Below are 18686 nucleotides of genomic sequence, written 5' to 3'. Positions count from 1 at the left end.
AAAAGGAGAATAAATTTAACATATTGAATTGTCCCTTTGTTACAACTTATAATATAGCTAATCAACAGATAACGAATATTTTACATAAACACTGGTCAGTTCTGAAACTGGATTCGTTTTTGTCTAACACTCTACCGGAAAGACCGCAAATTATTTTTAAGAAACCAAAAAAACACTTAGATCAATACTGGCCCCGTCACATTTGAATGAAAAATCTAATAAAAATACAAGCTGGTTACTCTCGACAAAAGGTTTTTATCCATGTGGGCATTGTAAAGCCTGTAAATATGTACATAATAACCACAAAACGTTCTCTGATACTTCAAGTAAGAAAGAAAGAAATATTCAATGTTTTATGAATTGTAATACCACATATGTGGTGTACCTATTGGAATGTGGATGTGGGAAAAAGTACATAGAGAAGACAAAGAGAGCTGTGAAAATAAGGGTGTTTGAACATTTACGTAATATTAAACATAAGATTGAAAATCATAGTGTCCCAAGACATTTTCTCGCCTGTCATAATTCTAATCCTGATACCGTTCGATTTAAGGCAATAGAACACATTGAGGTGAATGAAAGAGGAGGAGATCGCCTTTTAAAATTAGCTCAGAGAGAAATTTACTGGATCTATACTCTGAATACATTTGTACCGTGGGGGTTAAATGAAGGTTGTGAAGTCACTCCCTTCTTATAAGAGTTTATATGTATAATAGTTTATGTTATGCTGTTTTTATATATTTTATATACTGTGTGTATTTTTATCATGGTTGTTTCCAATTGTTACTATTCTGTATTATATCTATGTAATTTGAATAGTATGGATATTGTATTTTTTAAAATTGATATGTGCATATGTTAAGCCAACTAGTGAACGAAGGGCTGTCTCGTTCACCTGTGGTGTCAATTAAGATTACCCTAGAAATAGGTGAGCTTTTGAACTTAGAACCACACCTCCTGACGAAGTCCTTGAGATGAAACGCGTAGAGGTGTTTGTGGAATACTTACATGTTATAGCCGCTTCGAAAATGATGTCCGTGTATGCAGACTAGAAGTGACTTTTACTGTAACCTATGCTTGAAACCTTTGATTATCTGGTACGTGCAATTTTATTCCTTTGAATAAACCTTTTAACTTGGATAACACACCATGGAAGCGCCCCTGTTTGTTTGATGTTTTAGGATTTGCTATTTCCCCGTGGAGATCAGGTGATAAAAAGGGAAGGACGCGCAGAAGAAAAATCTGCTGGTGTTGGATTTCTTGTGGAACTATTATCTACCACGAATTGGCATGACAGTGAACTTAATATTTCTGCTGTGCGCACTGTTTGTTGTGTTGTATATATATATATATATATATATATATATATTATAAATGTCTAGTGGCGTGTGTTAGTCTGTTCTGTGTGTGTGTGGAAAAAATAAAACCAAGCTGCAGCGCCACCTGCTGGGTGGAATTATACACTGACCTACTAAATTCTTAGTGTGTGTGGGGAAAAAAATTCAGAAAGGGCTGAAATTTGGTATACTAAGATGTTTTTAATTTGTTAATTTAATTTGTTAATTGTTAAAAGTGTTTATAAAGATTTAAAAAAAATATATATATATTTCTTGAAGGAGAAGTGACAGTTGGGAGTGGTTGGTGGTTGCCGGGGGTGACAGTGGGGAGTGGTTGGTGGTTGAGGCCTGGGCTATGGCCCAAATGCATGACAAAAACCTTTTTAACACCTTAAGTAGCTTGATTTAACTAGAATGCATGAGTATCATGCAATCATGCACTGGTTAACTTGTGTGTATATATATATATATATATATATATATATATATATATATATATATATATATATATATATATATATATATATATATATATATATATATATATATATATGAGAAACTTATCTGAACTGAATATATTTGAAATAAATGATGGAGAGAGATTTCTGTTACAACTATTAGACTTTAAGCCAGTATGCCTACAGGGGAATATCCTGGTCCTAAATGATAATAACAGAAGACAAAACGGAAGCAGGTAGTTGATGAATAAATGATAATTAGGAAAGTGATGCATAAGTTAAATGAGTATTAAAACAAAAAACAAAACAACAAAAAACAAAAACAAAAAAAAACCTACTTTTTCCTTCAGTTAAAAACAGATTTAGCAAGAACGTATTGGAAAAAATGGTTTGTCCCTGGAAAAGGTTGCACCAGTTTCATTAAAGAATAAATCCACCCAAAATAAAAAAAATAGCTTTGTGTGGGTACGATGAGAAAATAAAAGTAAAATGTGTTTGCTTACCCAAAGATGTGAATGGAAGTTTCAATGGGGTGAACTGACAACCAGTTGGTCTATATCTAACAGACAAATGGTTACAGTACACAGAAGAACAGTGCGAGACCATTAGAGCCATCAAAGATCCTGGCGTATAACTCGCAAACAGTACATGGAAGGTAAATTGAATGCAGATTTTTTTTTAATTTAAGCTAAACTAATACTGGCCTGACCTTGTTAATTATATTGTTTATTATGGAATTGTCAGTGTCTATCATCCAATGTGACTCTTTGAGCAAAAGTAAATTAAAGTATCAGATTTAAAATAATAGCTTACAGCTAATACACTGCCTCGATTTTTACGGATGCATTTGAATTTCTGGATGGAGTTCAGTAAGTTATGATAACATACTTAGTTCAACTTACCCCTGTGAAGGGTCCAACAGATAAGTGATGGTAACCTCTGTACTCATACTTGGCTGTTTTAAACAGGCAGTGGTGTTGTTTAAGCCCCTTCTCCATAAGATTCTCATTCATAGGAACAGAAGTTCGCAAACAAGAGGGCATCAACAAAGCTATTGTGTGTTTGAAACAAGCTTACCTTACATCTGAGAAGACATTGTTGGACTATTGGGAGACTTTAGAGATCTTTTCGAACCATAAGGAATGCAACACCTCAGGTAGAACTATGTATTATATATTAATGAACTCCACACAAATTAAATTTTAATTTTTGGGTGGACATATCTTTTAAAATTGTTCAAAAATCTGCTTAGATGCCTACACGAGTACATAAATGTACACACTAAGGGTGTCTGTTTACACAATAAAGTGCTGCCTCCTTACAGTAAAGCTATGTATACACTACAGAAAATTTCTCCCGATGGAAAATCTTTAATGATTTTACCAACGACTAAAGTCCCGATCACACTTCCACGATTGTACATGATTTACCATCAGATCTGTACTCTTCACCTGTAATAACCATCTGCTGAAAAAATAGTGACTCTGCACACTCCATAGAGATCTGCCTACACCACTGGTCGTGAGTGCATACACACAGAATATGCCCGACATCGTTCATGGTGATTTTTAGTCAGTTTATAATATCAAACGATACGATGAGCTTTGGTACCATAAAACATAATCGTGGTAGCGTACATGCTAATGAGATATCAGACCATCGTTTATGGTGTGATTGGCATTATAATCGGGAGAAAAACCTTTAGTGTGTACACAGCTTTACATGAGTCTTACAAAACCCCACTAGATCACATAAGTGATGGGAACATTGAAGGGATTATCGTCACTATCAACATTTTCACAAACAATTAGCTGAATGTAATACAGATGGACAGAGTCATTATATTTCCAAACATTACCTGACCAATGAGTGTGTTCATATTGCCATTACACAGTATATTAACTACAAATAGCTATCTATCTGTATTTAAAAATAAGCCGTTTTCAAGCGTGTTGTGTAAAAACAGGGTGAGAAACTAATTAAACATAGAGCAGATTGATTTCTACATCTTCATTCACGTTGTATTTTCATCAGTTAACGCTTATTTACACAGATGTGAATGAACCCTTTCTTATAGAGTAACAAGAGAAATGAAGCAATAGAATGGGACTTGTTTCACTCTTGAGTCAATTTGATATTGAAGAGGTCCCATTTTTGCTGTTTCTCCCAGCACCAAAAACTTGATTATAAGTGAGGTATCAATTCTGTATTTTATCCTTTTTATTTTATAAGAAACAATTGCGTTATATTTGTATGCCTTTTTATTAACTGTTTTATCTTAAGCATTGTGGATGTTTTTTCCACATTAAATTACACTTAATAAGTTCAAGTCTCTGTGTTCTTACGAATTCACGCGACAGTTTGGTCAAGACGCTACTTAATTGAAACGGGGAGAACATTGTGGTTTATGTGAACTCTGATTAAAGTAAATTGTGATAGATTAATGCTAGGGAGAATCGAAGGCTTCCTAAATAAGAGTGTCAGCTCTTGTCAGAAAAAACCTTGGTGGTGGCATAGTTAGTACCGCAAAGCTAGTGTGTGGCATAGATAGGGAAGGATTTAATCATTTTAGACAGACCAGGTGGTTGTTTTTTTGGTTAACCCTGTGTCACACACGCATCACACAGGTTCAGGTGAGTGCTGTTCGTGACAAATTGGAAATACAGCCACATCTCCTCCAAAAGGGGGCACATCACAATGAGCGAGGCCAGCCACAACCCCCTCCCCTATAAAGACCCCTAAAGTGTTGTATGTACCAGACCCTTGAATTGACATGTATATGGCGCCTACTCAACAAGGTGCGCTGGGATATATGCTCCAACTTCCTTTAAATATGAAAAAAACGTGTCAACCACTGTATAGTCCGCATAAATTGGCAATGTGCAGTTCATCAATATTTTTTTTTTTTAAATTCCAGCAAGAATTCTTAAAAACTTGAGACTGTGTTGAAAATCAAGGTTTGTTGGCAATTATGGTTATGTTGCACATCTTAGGAAGGAAAGTAACATACACCTGCTTTTAATCTAAATATGGAATCCTAATATGGAAGACAATGTCATGGAAAGTGCCTTCAAGGAGTTCTGCAGCAGCTGTCTGCTATTCAGGGGTTATCTCTGTGAGGAACTGGCCTTCCACCGGTAACCTAATCAATTACACACTCACCAGCCCTGGGGGGGAACTGTTAAGCATCACAATCGAATGCTATCTTAGAAATTACCAAGTTTATTTATTTATAGAGAGAGTGGGGGGACATTTAGATTCTCTTAAATGAGCAACATATGTTTTACTAATCCTATACAAACCATCAAAAGTAAGACACTGTACATATAAACTCCCCCTCGACACTTTGATGGCACTAAATGTATAATTTATGACAACATTTGCTTCTATATACAGGATGGAATCAAACATGTCAGAATTAGGGACAGCCGGGATTTGTGCACGCATTCTTTTCTTTTATATTACATGATTCAATCAGGCGAGTGCCGTGGTATTCTAAGTAAAATAATGAATCTTTCCATCTGTGGAAAAAGAAGGAAGATTACACAGGCATTCTTTGTTCCCTGTCTAATGAAGGATGATTTACTATTAAAATAATTAGCAACACTACTTTGATAGAGTGTAAGTAATTAACAGAGCCTGACGCTCAGGAATAAAAACAAAATCCAGACAATTATTTATGGCACAAAAATGTGTTTCTGTAATTTCAGATGATTGCTATTCAGTAAATATGACATTAATTTAAACAACCACAAAGAAATGCTGCACACTACACATTCTGATGCGGTGATTATAAGGTTCCACCTGTATGTATAGGAATGAATGAGACAATCCAAATAGCTGCATCAACACTCATACGATATTATTAGTCATTTATGTCCATCAAACGGGCGTTACAATAAATGTAACAACGCCATGAAACACATTTTAAACTATGTTTTTGGTTTATATACTGTAAACGAACATGTTAGCTTACATATCCACGTTATTTTGTGCTATAAAAAATATTTTTGCAATCTATATTTTCCCTATCTACAGCGATGCAGAACCCTTGTGAAGGCTTATAAATATAAGATAATAATTCTAATATACTATTAATTACCATTACAGATTAAGAGATCTTTGATATGACCCTTTCAAGATACTCATCTTATGCTTCAATTTAGCCAAAGACAGTTTAAAACATTGTTAAACATTTAATTTGTGCATTTTAAGTGATTAACGTAAAAAAATTTAACCATGTTTTAACTTCTGGTCTGTTACATTGTATCTGCAGGAAATCATTGAATGATGGCCCTATAATTATGAATACTTGGGTAAATACTTTACTGCAGCCAAAATTTGTGTGCGTTTTCTCCATCTTCGTATATATTTAAAATGTATGTGGGGATAGTGCCACTGAGTGACCAAAAATATTTTGTTGATGATGAACTGATAAAGTCCTTACCTTCAACTTGTCATATCGATCACCAAGAGCAGCCACCTGATGATCCCGATGCCGGCCCACCAATTTACACAAGGCACATATTAATTGGTCATCTGTCACACAATACATATTAACTTTCTCATCCTCATGCTCCAGGCACATTAGCCCTCGGATGTGTGAGTCAGGGATAGGTTCAATCAAACGGTGGCCAGTGAATGGCTTCTTATTTGGATGAGTTGCCTTCAAGCAATCCTCGCAATAAGACACTTCGCATGTCACACATGTTTTTACGGCTTCTCGAGCCTGGTCCTGGTCACAGAACTGGCAGAGTACTTTCTCACTGGATGTCATGCTGTTGTTGGTATCGTATGCCCGCTCACGACGTGTCTCACTAGGGGAATTAGGCCCGCTCACAGATGCTTTCTGAAATCGGTCGATGATGTTCTGCAAAGTCACGTTCCGCTTGAGTCCGTCTAAGCCACGCTTGCTGAGTGTGATGACATAACGGCAGGTGGGGCACTGGAAGGCGTTAATAGATTCTACAGATTCGTTGTTGGCACAGTGGGAGACCAGGATGCGATGCGCACAGTTGAAACAGAGGCTGTGAGCGCAAGGCAGCAGCAGTGGGTCTTCAAAGAGCTCCAGACAGATAGGGCAGGTCAGTTCCGACTCCAATGTTTCCATCTTCAGGCAAAGCTTTCCTGTGTCGTCAGCGAAATCCAGGGAAGCTGATCAGCTATCTGGAAGAACAATATATAATTTTAATTAGACGAGTGGGGTCAACCATGGGAGGTTGTCAACTTGAATGTTAGCAGTACAATCACATTATTATTATTATTTATTTATTTTAGGTCTGCAAAACCCACATGGACATTTACTCTGCCAGCAATTAACTTTCTTATTGTTCATAAACTTACAATTACTTCAGGCTAATTGGGAAAAGAACAATGCCCCAAGTAGGTGTAGTCACACTGCTGTCAACTTTACATTTGCAGCTGGTACATTTCTTAACTTCAAATTACAAAATTAAATTTACTCTAAAGTTTTGCCAAATAATGAAGGAAAATGTTTTGAAGAATTCTTCCAGAAGAATTGCTTGGTAGTGCCCCCCTATGCTGCATAGAGACAGATTTTCAAACAAATGATTGCAATTGTAAATTAGAATCTCTACACTGAAAAATGCTACATATATAAAGAAAAAAAGCTTTTCCATATCTGGGAAACCATTTGATTCCACACCTGGACCATCCTCTGTCAGACATGAACACTTAAGTCTGAGTTGCTGTGAAAAGCTGTATCGGAAGCGCAACATGAAATAACTGAAGCCATCCATATTTGCTGCTACACTTTCCAGTCTGAGAGCAAGGGATGGCTGTGTCAATTCGCCCTACGAAGCTCTCCCTGCCTGTGCTCTTGTCATAGGCACATCACTGCCTCGGGTAGACAGGTTGGTGAAGCAGAAGCAAAGAAACGAGGCTTCACACTCGTTGAGTACCTTCCCAGAGTGCTATATACATTGGCTTTGTCTTTCATGAGAATGCACAGTTTTGCATAGCACAGATGTAACACTCAACACTGTGAAGTTTGTTTATTAATGCCTCTTGTTTTTTGTGTGCAATGAGTCATGGAGTACTCAAAACAAAAACAAAAAAACACAAAACTATGGGTCATTAAGGCTTGTGCTCATTAAGAGCAGATTGGTAAACAAATCCTGTCTACTCAATGACTTCATTACAATTCAATTAGAGCAGTTTTTACAGAAATTTTCACAGCTATAGGGCATTTCCAGGGAATTAGACATTTCAACAAATCATGGGCTAGCGTATGTTAATTACAACTATATGCAGACAGCACTTTGGAGTACCAGCAACTAAAAAGGAGATAATACATAAATCCTTATTGCAAAAACAATTGTGACGCTTTGTTTTAAAGCTATTGCAAAGTGTTCTACCAATTTTTTAATGAACGTTTGCCCACTAGGGGCACTGTTTAATTGGAGGTTATGGCTGATTTTTCCATTATGTCTTATCATACCAGCTCAGACTATGATTACAGACTACAAGCTTCTGAATATTTCTACAAATAAAAAAATAAATAAAAAAAGTTGTTAATGTTGGCCATACACACACGCAGATATGATTGCCCACAAGTACTAAAAAATGCACAATGAAATCATGATCTGGCAGATCCTAAAAACTGTCCGGTTGATATATTTAATGTGCTGGTATCTGGCTTACCAAAATGAATAGGGCTCCTTGATATGTGGTCATTAAGACTGACCAACCAATGACTAGAATTTTATGATCTTGTACCAAATCAGAATGTGTGTGGTTAACTTTATGAACATAAAACATTTTCCTTTAATTTCTGACACTCAATGGTCGTTTATAGAACCATCACAGTAAGGTCATGTGCCCATCCTAGACTGAATGCAATTAACGGAGTAATTGGATGCCCGTGGGATTATTTAAATACCTCTGGTATTTCTCAAGTTCAATCAGCTTCTGATGAAATGGCTATAGCCAAGAAACGCGTCAAGCTTGTGTAATACACAGGACACATCTTGTATTGGCTATTGAGACCCCGGGGACTCATTCAGTATTTGCTGGGACTATTACATGTTCTACTGCCATCGGGTGCAGTCTACGAGACGGCTCTTCATATGCTGGACTGTTAAGTCGGATGAAGGAACAGGTGATATCATAGCAGTAGATGAGATCTGCTTTTATTTCACTGTTGTTTGGACTGTGAGACAGATACATACACATGCAGCTGTGTTGGATTACTATATCTGAAGTCAGGTTCACTATCTTAGTGGCAGCATTATTGGGACATTTGAATACATCACTACAAGGGATCATACGATATATCTTCCCTTCACAAGGCAGCGCCGCTTTAAATTTAAGCTGCGTAGACGCCGATCTCCCGCAAGTTGCAAAAACCGGGGTATGATACATTTACCCCTTGGTGTCTATGGCCATATTCACAACATATTTGTATTTTAACTTATAATAAAACTATTGTGAAGTGATTTACCTAGCGCTCCTATTTTCTTTGTAAATTTTGTTTATAGATATTGGTACGAGTTATTTTAACAATGGTTCAGCCCAATAAATGACTGCCGCAACTGTGTGTGTTGGCTGTCGGTGCACTTAATACTAGAAGTACATTTTTGCAGCTGGGACACACATTTGATAGGACATTGGAAATACGATCTTACTACTTTATAGGCCAAATAAAGTAAAATTGCTATAGACACCTATTCATGTGAATTCTGATAACCTGGGGGTAAATGTATCAATGTCTGGATTCTTCAACTCCGGCGAGATCGGCGTCTTTAGCGCTTAAATTTAAAGCAGGCAGCGCCACTTTAAATTTAAACGCTGAAGATGCCGATCTCGCCGGAGTTGAAGAATCCGGACATTGATACATTTACCCCCTAGTGTCATACAGAAGTCTGTGTTGTAGGGAAATTATCTCAAGTTACATATTTACATTAAATACTTGTATTAAATGTCAAATATTTACAGAACAAATTCTCAATAAAAAAAAAAATATTTCTCAATAAAAATGTTTATTAAAAAAAAAAAATCAAAAAAAAAAATCTACAAACTTGAAGAGGACGAGTTGAGTGTACATAGAATCTTCTGTTAGAGTGACCTCAATTTTGATACCACGAGAATATTCACAGAAGAGAGGAAGGTTCTCAGAGATTGCAGAGCTAAATATAGTTACTACCAATACTATTACACGAAGGGAAGACAAGAAAAAAAAAAATGGAGAAAAAAACGTTGAAAGCTTAAAAGAGTAGTTAGAAGCTTGGAAAGATGACCCAAAACAACATGAGAGAAACGTTTCACGACGGGTTTCTACTATCTTGGTGTTAAAAAAAAAAAAAACGTGATCTGATTTTTCAGGGAATGAAAAATAAAATCTAGAAAAGTCAGGCATGCATCAAAGGGCATTTGATGTTCACAGATCATATTTTTCAGTTTCTACAACACAGTATGATAAATAAAAAGAAAAAAAAAAAATCAACTGTCAGTTGTTAGTAACTAGTTCTGTCTAGGCAGTGTCCTAAGTCCTAAATTTAGTTCTTTACAATATACACCTATTCCCCTACAAACAAATGGCCAGATGGCCCTGTGTGTATTCTGTACATTACAAAAGATAAAGAGATTCTAAAGAACTGTAGAGTGATATCAGAGCATATAGACATCTGACATCATTTGTGGAGTCATGTGCATAATTTTTGGTATATGTCCCTGATTTTACAAGTAAATCTATGTAGTCGTGCACTCAGATGGCAGCATCTGTGGGGTGCAACATTTAGCATTTTCTGTGGGAAAACCTGGACCGATTAGAGTGTCAGGAAGAGGGCAGGTAATAATCGGAATGCGCCTGATTATTCACTCATATGCAATGAGATGAGATTTTATGTTGCCGACACAATTATTTAAATATGATCAAAGGTTAGAAAAGGCGCATTTAGGGAATATCCTCCTTTTAGCAGAGAGCATTTTTTCTTCTGCAGTGATTTGATTTTAACACATCCTAACAACTGATGGAAACCAAGCATCGACCAATGTCAATGGAAGGCCCTTGAAACTTCCAGACGCCCTTTAAATGAAAAGGTACAGGCGCAAAAAATTGATACATGTAATGATGAATATAAAAAATAGGGGTGTGCACCGGCCACTTTTGGTGGTTTGGGTTTTGGGTTCTGATTAGCTTGCGGTTTTGGGTTCTGATTTGTTTTGCCAAAACACCCCACGAAAGGTTTTGGTTCTGATTTAGGGTTTTGGGTTCTGATTTTTTTTTTAAAAAAAGCATAAAAAAAAAAGTGCTAAAATCCATATTTTTTTTTTCACTCCGACGCTATTATTAACATCAATAACATTCATTTCCACCAATTTCCAGTCTATTCTGAACACCTCACAATATTGTTTTTAGTCCAAAAGGTTGCACCGAGGTAGCTGGATGTGTAAGCTAAGCAGTACTAATGTACTAATATTTTTTGACTGCAGGAACAGTGAACCTATTTTTATATATATCAGTAGAATTTTTTTTATACTTTTTTTAGAATTTTTTTATATATTTTTTTTAATTAGTTTTGTATATATTTTTTTTTTTTTGTATTTTTTTATAACTTTTATAACTCTAACCCCCCATGTCTACAAATTAGAATTGCAGCAACCTCTGTTTTACTATCTGTTGTATCGCAACTATGTAATGTCAGTCAAAAACAGCTGGAGGAGTACACTCAGAAGACAGTCTAATTAAAAAAAACAAAAACATCCATTTATTAATTTGCTTCTCAATAAGGACTGTAAAACTGAAAGTAGAAATTCAAGGAACAATTGCAGATAGGGAATATGTGGAGTTTACAAAAGCAGTGTGAAATCAGTTTTGGACCCATTGTGCACCTTAATTTTAGGCAAGTACACCTAGATTTCCAACAAGAGTTGGATGGAGTGAAGGTGTTCCTTGAATGATACAGAGTAGCTGCACCAGTGCACTTCATTTTAAAGAGCAGTGCAGAAATTAGATTTCTTTTTGCAGAGAAAGGTTATTGCGTTAAGGGGGTAGAGACTCTCCGGGGGTTGTGTTTAAGTTAAAGGCTGAAGACACATTTGCATCTAAATAAACTAGAGATGGTCACTGACCCCCGTGTTTTGGTTTTGGATTCGGTTTTGGATCTGGATTACCGTCGTGTTTTGGTTTTGGTTTTGCAAAACCGCCATTGCGTGTTTTGGTTTTGGTTTTGGTTTTGTTTGGTTTTGTTTTGCTATTTTTTGGGAAAATCCATGTTTTTGGGCCTAAATTAACCCAATTTAGTGCTCCAACTGTTTTAGAGACAAGTAATCTAATTGTTGAGGTAATAAATCATCCAAAAAAACAGTTTAATTCTTCGTTGGTAGGCCTATTCTACACACAAAACAGATTGTCTTCCTCTCCATCTATGCATATTGGCAATGCAGCCATCGTCTTTGAATGTATATTACACCCTACACTTATAGTTAAATATGTAAAGAAATGGAAAAAGCCAGTTTGCTTTCTGTCTCTCTAGGCCCCCCTCCACTTGTATAAAATACTAAAAAATTCAGCCATTATAGACTGTACAATATTAATTGACATGGAGAAAGACAGTTTGGGGTCACTCTGTCTCTCTAGGCCCCCCTCCACTTGTATAAAATACTAAAAAATTCAGCCATTATAGACTGTACAATATTAATTGACATGGAGAAAGACAGTTTGGGGTCACTCTGTCTCTCTAGGCCCCCCTCCACTTGTATAAAATACCAAAAAATTCAGCCATTATAGACTGTACAATATTAATTGACATGGAGAAAGCCAGTTTGGTTTCTGTCTCTCTAGGCCCCCCTCCACTTGTATAAAATACTAAAAAATTCAGCCATTATAGACTGTACAATATTAATTGACATGGAGAAAGACAGTTTGGGGTCACTCTGTCTCTCTAGGCCCCCCTCCACTTGTATAAAATACCAAAAAATTCAGCCATTATAGACTGTACAATATTAATTGACATGGAGAAAGCCAGTTTGGTTTCTGTCTCTCTAGGCCCCCCTCCACTTGTATAAAATACTAAAAAATTCAGCCATTATAGACTGTACAATATTAATTGACATGGAGAAAGACAGTTTGGGGTCACTCTGTCTCTCTAGGCCCCCCTCCACTTGTATAAAATACCAAAAAATTCAGCCATTATAGACTGTACAATATTAATTGACATGGAGAAAGCCAGTTTGGTTTCTGTCTCTCTAGGCCCCCCTCCACTTGTATAAAATACTAAAAAATTCAGCCATTATAGACTGTACAATATTAATTGACATGGAGAAAGACAGTTTGGGGTCACTCTGTCTCTCTAGGCCCCCCTCCACTTGTATAAAATACCAAAAAATTCAGCCATTATAGACTGTACAATATTAATTGACATGGAGAAAGCCAGTTTGGTTTCTGTCTCTCTAGGCCCCCCTCCACTTGTATAAAATACTAAAAAATTCAGCCATTATAGACTGTACAATATTATGAAAAATGGACAAAGCCAGTTTAGGGTCACTCTGTCTATGACACCCTACCCTTAAGGATAAATTGCCCTAACAGCAGCCTTTCAAGATGGTATGTGATATGGAAATGCCACAAGTCCCTTTCCTCTTTGGGGGTAGATTGCACCCTACACTTACATAGAAAGTTTTAAAAAGATGTTATCGGCATCATCTTCAGCTTCATCCTCACCCTCATCAGTGTGTACGTCATCATCACAGACTATCAATTCATCGCCGCTTGAATCCGCCATTAGAGAACAGTCAGTGCTTGGATGTCTTGGATGGTGAAGGCCTTCCTCGTGGAAGATGTAGTTCATTTTTATAAACATCATTTTCTCCACATTTTTGGGAAGTAACCTTCTACGGCGATCACTGACTAAGTTCCCTGCTGTGCTGAACACTCGTTCAGAGTACACACTGGAGGGTGGGCAGCTTAGGTATTGCAAAGCAAGTTTGTACATGGGTTTCCAAATGGCTTGCTTTTCTTCCCAGTAAGGAAAGGGACTGTCTGACATTTCCATATCAACTACCTCTTGAAAGTAATCCTCCACCATCCTTTGCATGTTTATACTCATATTGGATGGACTTATGGGCAAAGTGACACTTTTTTTTGAAAAATCCTTCAAACCAGCCCAGATGTTAAATTGTTCTCGTCTGCCCCCTGTGTCTTCCCTGCTTCTTTTTTGGAAATTTAATTTTTTACGAGCAACAGCTTGAGAAAGTGAAGGAGGACACGTCGTCAAGCCGAGGCCCAGTTCAGCGGCCAACTTGCTGAGCAATAGCTCCTTGCAAAAGTTCACATCTCGCTCATTTACAAGTAAAGACTCAATGTAGGTTTTAAACCTTGGATCAAGCACAGTGGCCAAAACGTACTGATCCGAGTTCAAGATCTTAATAACTCGAGGATCATTGTGAAGCGAATTAAGTACTTGATCGACAAGGCCAACATACTTTGCTGAATTGCTTGCTTTCAGCTCCTCCTTCATTTTCTCAAGCTGCTTTTCCAATAGTCTAATTAAAGGAATGACTTGGCTCAAACTAGCAGAGTCTGCACTGACCTCACATGTCACAACTTCAAATGGTTTCAGCACCTTGCACAGCACTGAAAGGATTCCCCACTGTGCAAGAGTGAAATACATCCCCCCTCCTTTCCCAATGTCATGACTTGTGCAATATGCTTGGATGGCTTTGCGCTGTTCCTCCATCCTCTGAAGCATGTACAGGGTGGAATTCCACCGAGTTACCACCTCTTGCTTAAGTTGGTGGCAGGGCAAGTTAAACTGCTCTTGGAGCTGCTGTAATCTCCTACATGCTGTGGCTGAATGCCTGAAATGGCCTGAAATTTTACGGGCCACCGAAAGCATCTCCTGCACCTCACGGTTATTTCGTAGGAAGCTCTGCACCACCAAGTTGATGGTGTGAGCAAAACAGGGAATATGTTGGAAATCACCCAGCTGTAATGCTCGCACTATATTGTTGGCGTTATCTGAAATGACATACCCTGGGGAGAGTCCGAGTGGTATAAGCCATGCATCAATCACATCTCTCAGTTTGCGTAACAAATTGTCAGCCGTATGCCTGTTAGTGAAGCCGGTGATACAAAGAGTGGCCTGCCTGTGACAAATGTTACGTAGTGGTGTACATGCTGCTGCTGTTCCTGCTGGTGAAGGTGAATGACCAACCCAGTGGGCTGTCACAGTCATATAGTCTTTGGTTTGGCCACTTCCACTTGTCCACATATCTGTGGTTAAGTGAACAGTGGGCAGAATGGCATTTTTCAGCGCAATCTCTACATTTTTACACACTTTTTGGTATAGTTGTGGAATAGCTTTACGGGAGAAATGGTGTCGCGATGGAATTCTGTAACGCGGACACAAAACCTCAATTAACTGTGAAAAACCAGCTGCGTTTATTGTGGAGATTGGACGCAGATCTAACACTAACATTGCAGCCATGGCGTCTGTGATTCGCTTGGCGACTGGGTGACTGCTGTCATATTTGCTTCCCCTCGCAAATGATTGTTTCACAGTTAATTGCTGAAATGTAGGACTGTCTCATTTTATTCACCTGCCTCTGGGATGACGATTCACCCCCAGCAGCAGCAACAGCAGCAGCAGGACTAACGCTTTCTTCAGAGGAATCAATAATAGTGCCGGAGTCATCCAGCCTTAAGTGGGATGCCGGGCTAACTCCGAGCGCTACTGAGGATATTGATGAGGATGGTGTGGTGGGTGTATTTTGTAGCCGTCGGTATGTCGGTGAGCGGAGGGTCTTAGCTGATGAGGGAGTGCTTGTATTCTTTTGGGAAGAACTTTCAGCTTTTCCCAACACTTTGCCATGAACTCTCGTTAAATGGCGTAACATAGACGAGGTTCCAAGATGGTTAAGGTCCCTCCCTCGACTGACTGTGGCTTCACATACACTACAAATGGCTATACAATTGTTGTCTGGATTTGGGTAGAAATAATTCCACACATAAGAAGTGGATTTTTTTGTTTTATGCCCAGGCATGACAATGGCCTTTTTCTTGTCACGTGCCAGAACTGCTGCCACTGGTGCAGGACTTACACAAACAACCTCATCCTCATCAACATCCTCATTAGCGCCCTCGTCGCCTACACAAATCTCCCCCTCATCCTCTTCTAATTCCAAAGTGGCATCCTCAATTTGGGTATCACCGGCTACACTCGGGCTATTAAGGCACACATCAGCAGAATGCTCACGATTAGACATCCCACTGTTGGATGGACTCTCCACAGGGATTGTTGTCATTTGTGAATCAGAGCAAATATTCTCCTGTAATGCCTCACTGGTATCTTGCAGCTCAGCTTTGACGCGTAACAGTAGTTGTGCACCAATTGTAGCCTGGGTAACTTTTTGGGATCTGCCACTAATAGCCAAAGGTGAAGGCCTCATTCTCTCTTTGCCACTGCGTGTGTAGAATGGCATGCTTGCAATTTTTTTTTTATCGTCACTTAACTTTTGCTCAGTTACACTTCTTTTTCGCTTCAATACAGTAAATTTTTTTTGGTTTTTGTTTTTTGCACTAATTTGAAAACACTCTGTTGTTTGACATCGCCTTGGCCAGATGACGTACTGGGAACACTAACATCAGGACTGGTGACAGAACCTGGTTGCTCATTTAGATCATATGTGGACTGCTTTGAATCCATTCTGAGCGCAAACCACTGAGGAGTGCTAAAAATTATTGAGTAGATACTGCTGACAGATATGACTTTTGACAGCCAGAAATATTAATGCACAATTAGGGAGGACACCCCAAAAACACTGAGGAGTGCTACAAATTATTGAGTAGATACTGCTGACAGATATGACTTTTGACAGCCAGAAATATTAATGCACAATTAGGGAGGACACCCCAAAAACACTGAGGAGTGCTAAAAATTATTGAGTAGATACTGCTGACAGATATGACTTTTGACAGCCAGAAATATTAATGCACAATTAGGGAGGACACCCCAAAAACACTGAGGAGTGCTACAAATTATTGAGTAGATACTGCTGACAGATATGACTTTTGACAGCCAGAAATATTAATGCACAATTAGGGAGGACACCCCAAAAACACTGAGGAGTGCTAAAAATTATTGAGTAGATACTGCTGACAGATATGACTTTTGACAGCCAGAAATATTAATGCACAATTAGGGAGGACACCCCAAAAACACTGAGGAGTGCTAAAAATTATTGAGTAGATACTGCTGACAGATATGACTTTTGACAGCCAGAAATATTAATGCACAATTAGGGAGGACACCCCAAAAACACTGAGGAGTGCTAAAAATTATTGAGTAGATACTGCTGACAGATATGACTTTTGACAGCCAGAAATATTAATGCACAATTAGGGAGGACACCCCAAAAACACTGAGGAGTGCTAAAAATTATTGAGTAGATACTGCTGACAGATATGACTTTTGACAGCCAGAAATATTAATGCACAATTAGGGAGGACACCCCAAAAACACTGAGGAGTGCTACAAATTATTGAGTAGATACTGCTGACAGATATGACTTTTGACAGCCAGAAATATTAATGCACAATTAGGGAGGACACCCCAAAAACACTGAGGAGTGCTAAAAATTATTGAGTAGATACTGCTGACAGATATGACTTTTGACAGCCAGAAATATTAATGCACAATTAGGGAGGACACCCCAAAAACACTGAGGAGTGCTAAAAATTATTGAGTAGATACTGCTGACAGATATGACTTTTGACAGCCAGAAATATTAATGCACAATTAGGGAGGACACCCCAAAAACACTGAGGAGTGCTACAAATTATTGAGTAGATACTGCTGACAGATATGACTTTTGACAGCCAGAAATATTAATGCACAATTAGGGAGGACACCCCAAAAACACTGAGGAGTGCTAAAAATTATTGAGTAGATACTGCTGACAGATATGACTTTTGACAGCCAGAAATATTAATGCACAATTAGGGAGGACACCCCAAAAACACTGAGGAGTGCTAAAAATTATTGAGTAGATACTGCTGACAGATATGACTTTTGACAGCCAGAAATATTAATGCACAATTAGGGAGGACACCCCAAAAACACTGAGGAGTGCTAAAAATTATTGAGTAGATACTGCTGACAGATATGACTTTTGACAGCCAGAAATATTAATGCACAATTAGGGAGGACACCCCAAAAACACTGAGGAGTGCTAAAAATTATTGAGTAGATACTGCTGACAGATATGACTTTTGACAGCCAGAAATATTAATGCACAATTAGGGAGGACACCCCAAAAACACTGAGGAGTGCTACAAATTATTGAGTAGATACTGCTGACAGATATGACTTTTGACAGCCAGAAATATTAATGCACAATTAGGGAGGACACCCCAAAAACACTGAGGAGTGCTAAAAATTATTGAGTAGATACTGCTGACAGATATGACTTTTGACAGCCAGAAATATTAATGCACAATTAGGGAGGACACCCCAAAAACACTGAGGAGTGCTAAAAATTATTGAGTAGATACTGCTGACAGATATGACTTTTGACAGCCAGAAATATTAATGCACAATTAGGGAGGACACCCCAAAAACACTGAGGAGTGCTACAAATTATTGAGTAGATACTGCTGACAGATATGACTTTTGACAGCCAGAAATATTAATGCACAATTAGGGAGGACACCCCAAAAACACTGAGGAGTGCTAAAAATTATTGAGTAGATACTGCTGACAGATATGACTTTTGACAGCCAGAAATATTAATGCACAATTAGGGAGGACACCCCAAAAACACTGAGGAGTGCTACAAATTATTGAGTAGATACTGCTGACAGATATGACTTTTGACAGCCAGAAATATTAATGCACAATTAGGGAGGACACCCCAAAAACACTGAGGAGTG

General features: G+C 38.0%; 1 protein-coding gene across 2 annotated transcripts in view; it reads right to left on the bottom strand.

The window, feature by feature from the left end:
• Positions 1 to 18686, bottom strand: part of MID1 (midline 1) — a 251374-nt gene that overhangs the window by 103473 nt on the left and 129215 nt on the right. For both annotated transcript variants that reach the window (XM_075196451.1, XM_075196452.1), the window contains one exon: positions 6243 to 6961. In XM_075196451.1, coding sequence (XP_075052552.1) covers positions 6243 to 6905 — 663 coding nt within the window. In that variant the 5' untranslated portion in view covers positions 6906 to 6961. The remainder of the gene's footprint in view (positions 1 to 6242; positions 6962 to 18686) is intronic.

This window comes from Mixophyes fleayi, chromosome 2, assembly GCF_038048845.1.
Source record: "Mixophyes fleayi isolate aMixFle1 chromosome 2, aMixFle1.hap1, whole genome shotgun sequence".
Lineage (NCBI taxonomy): Eukaryota > Metazoa > Chordata > Amphibia > Anura > Limnodynastidae > Mixophyes > Mixophyes fleayi.
The sequence above is the reverse complement of the archived record's forward strand: the minus strand, read 5'-3'. Positions and strand labels throughout refer to the sequence as shown.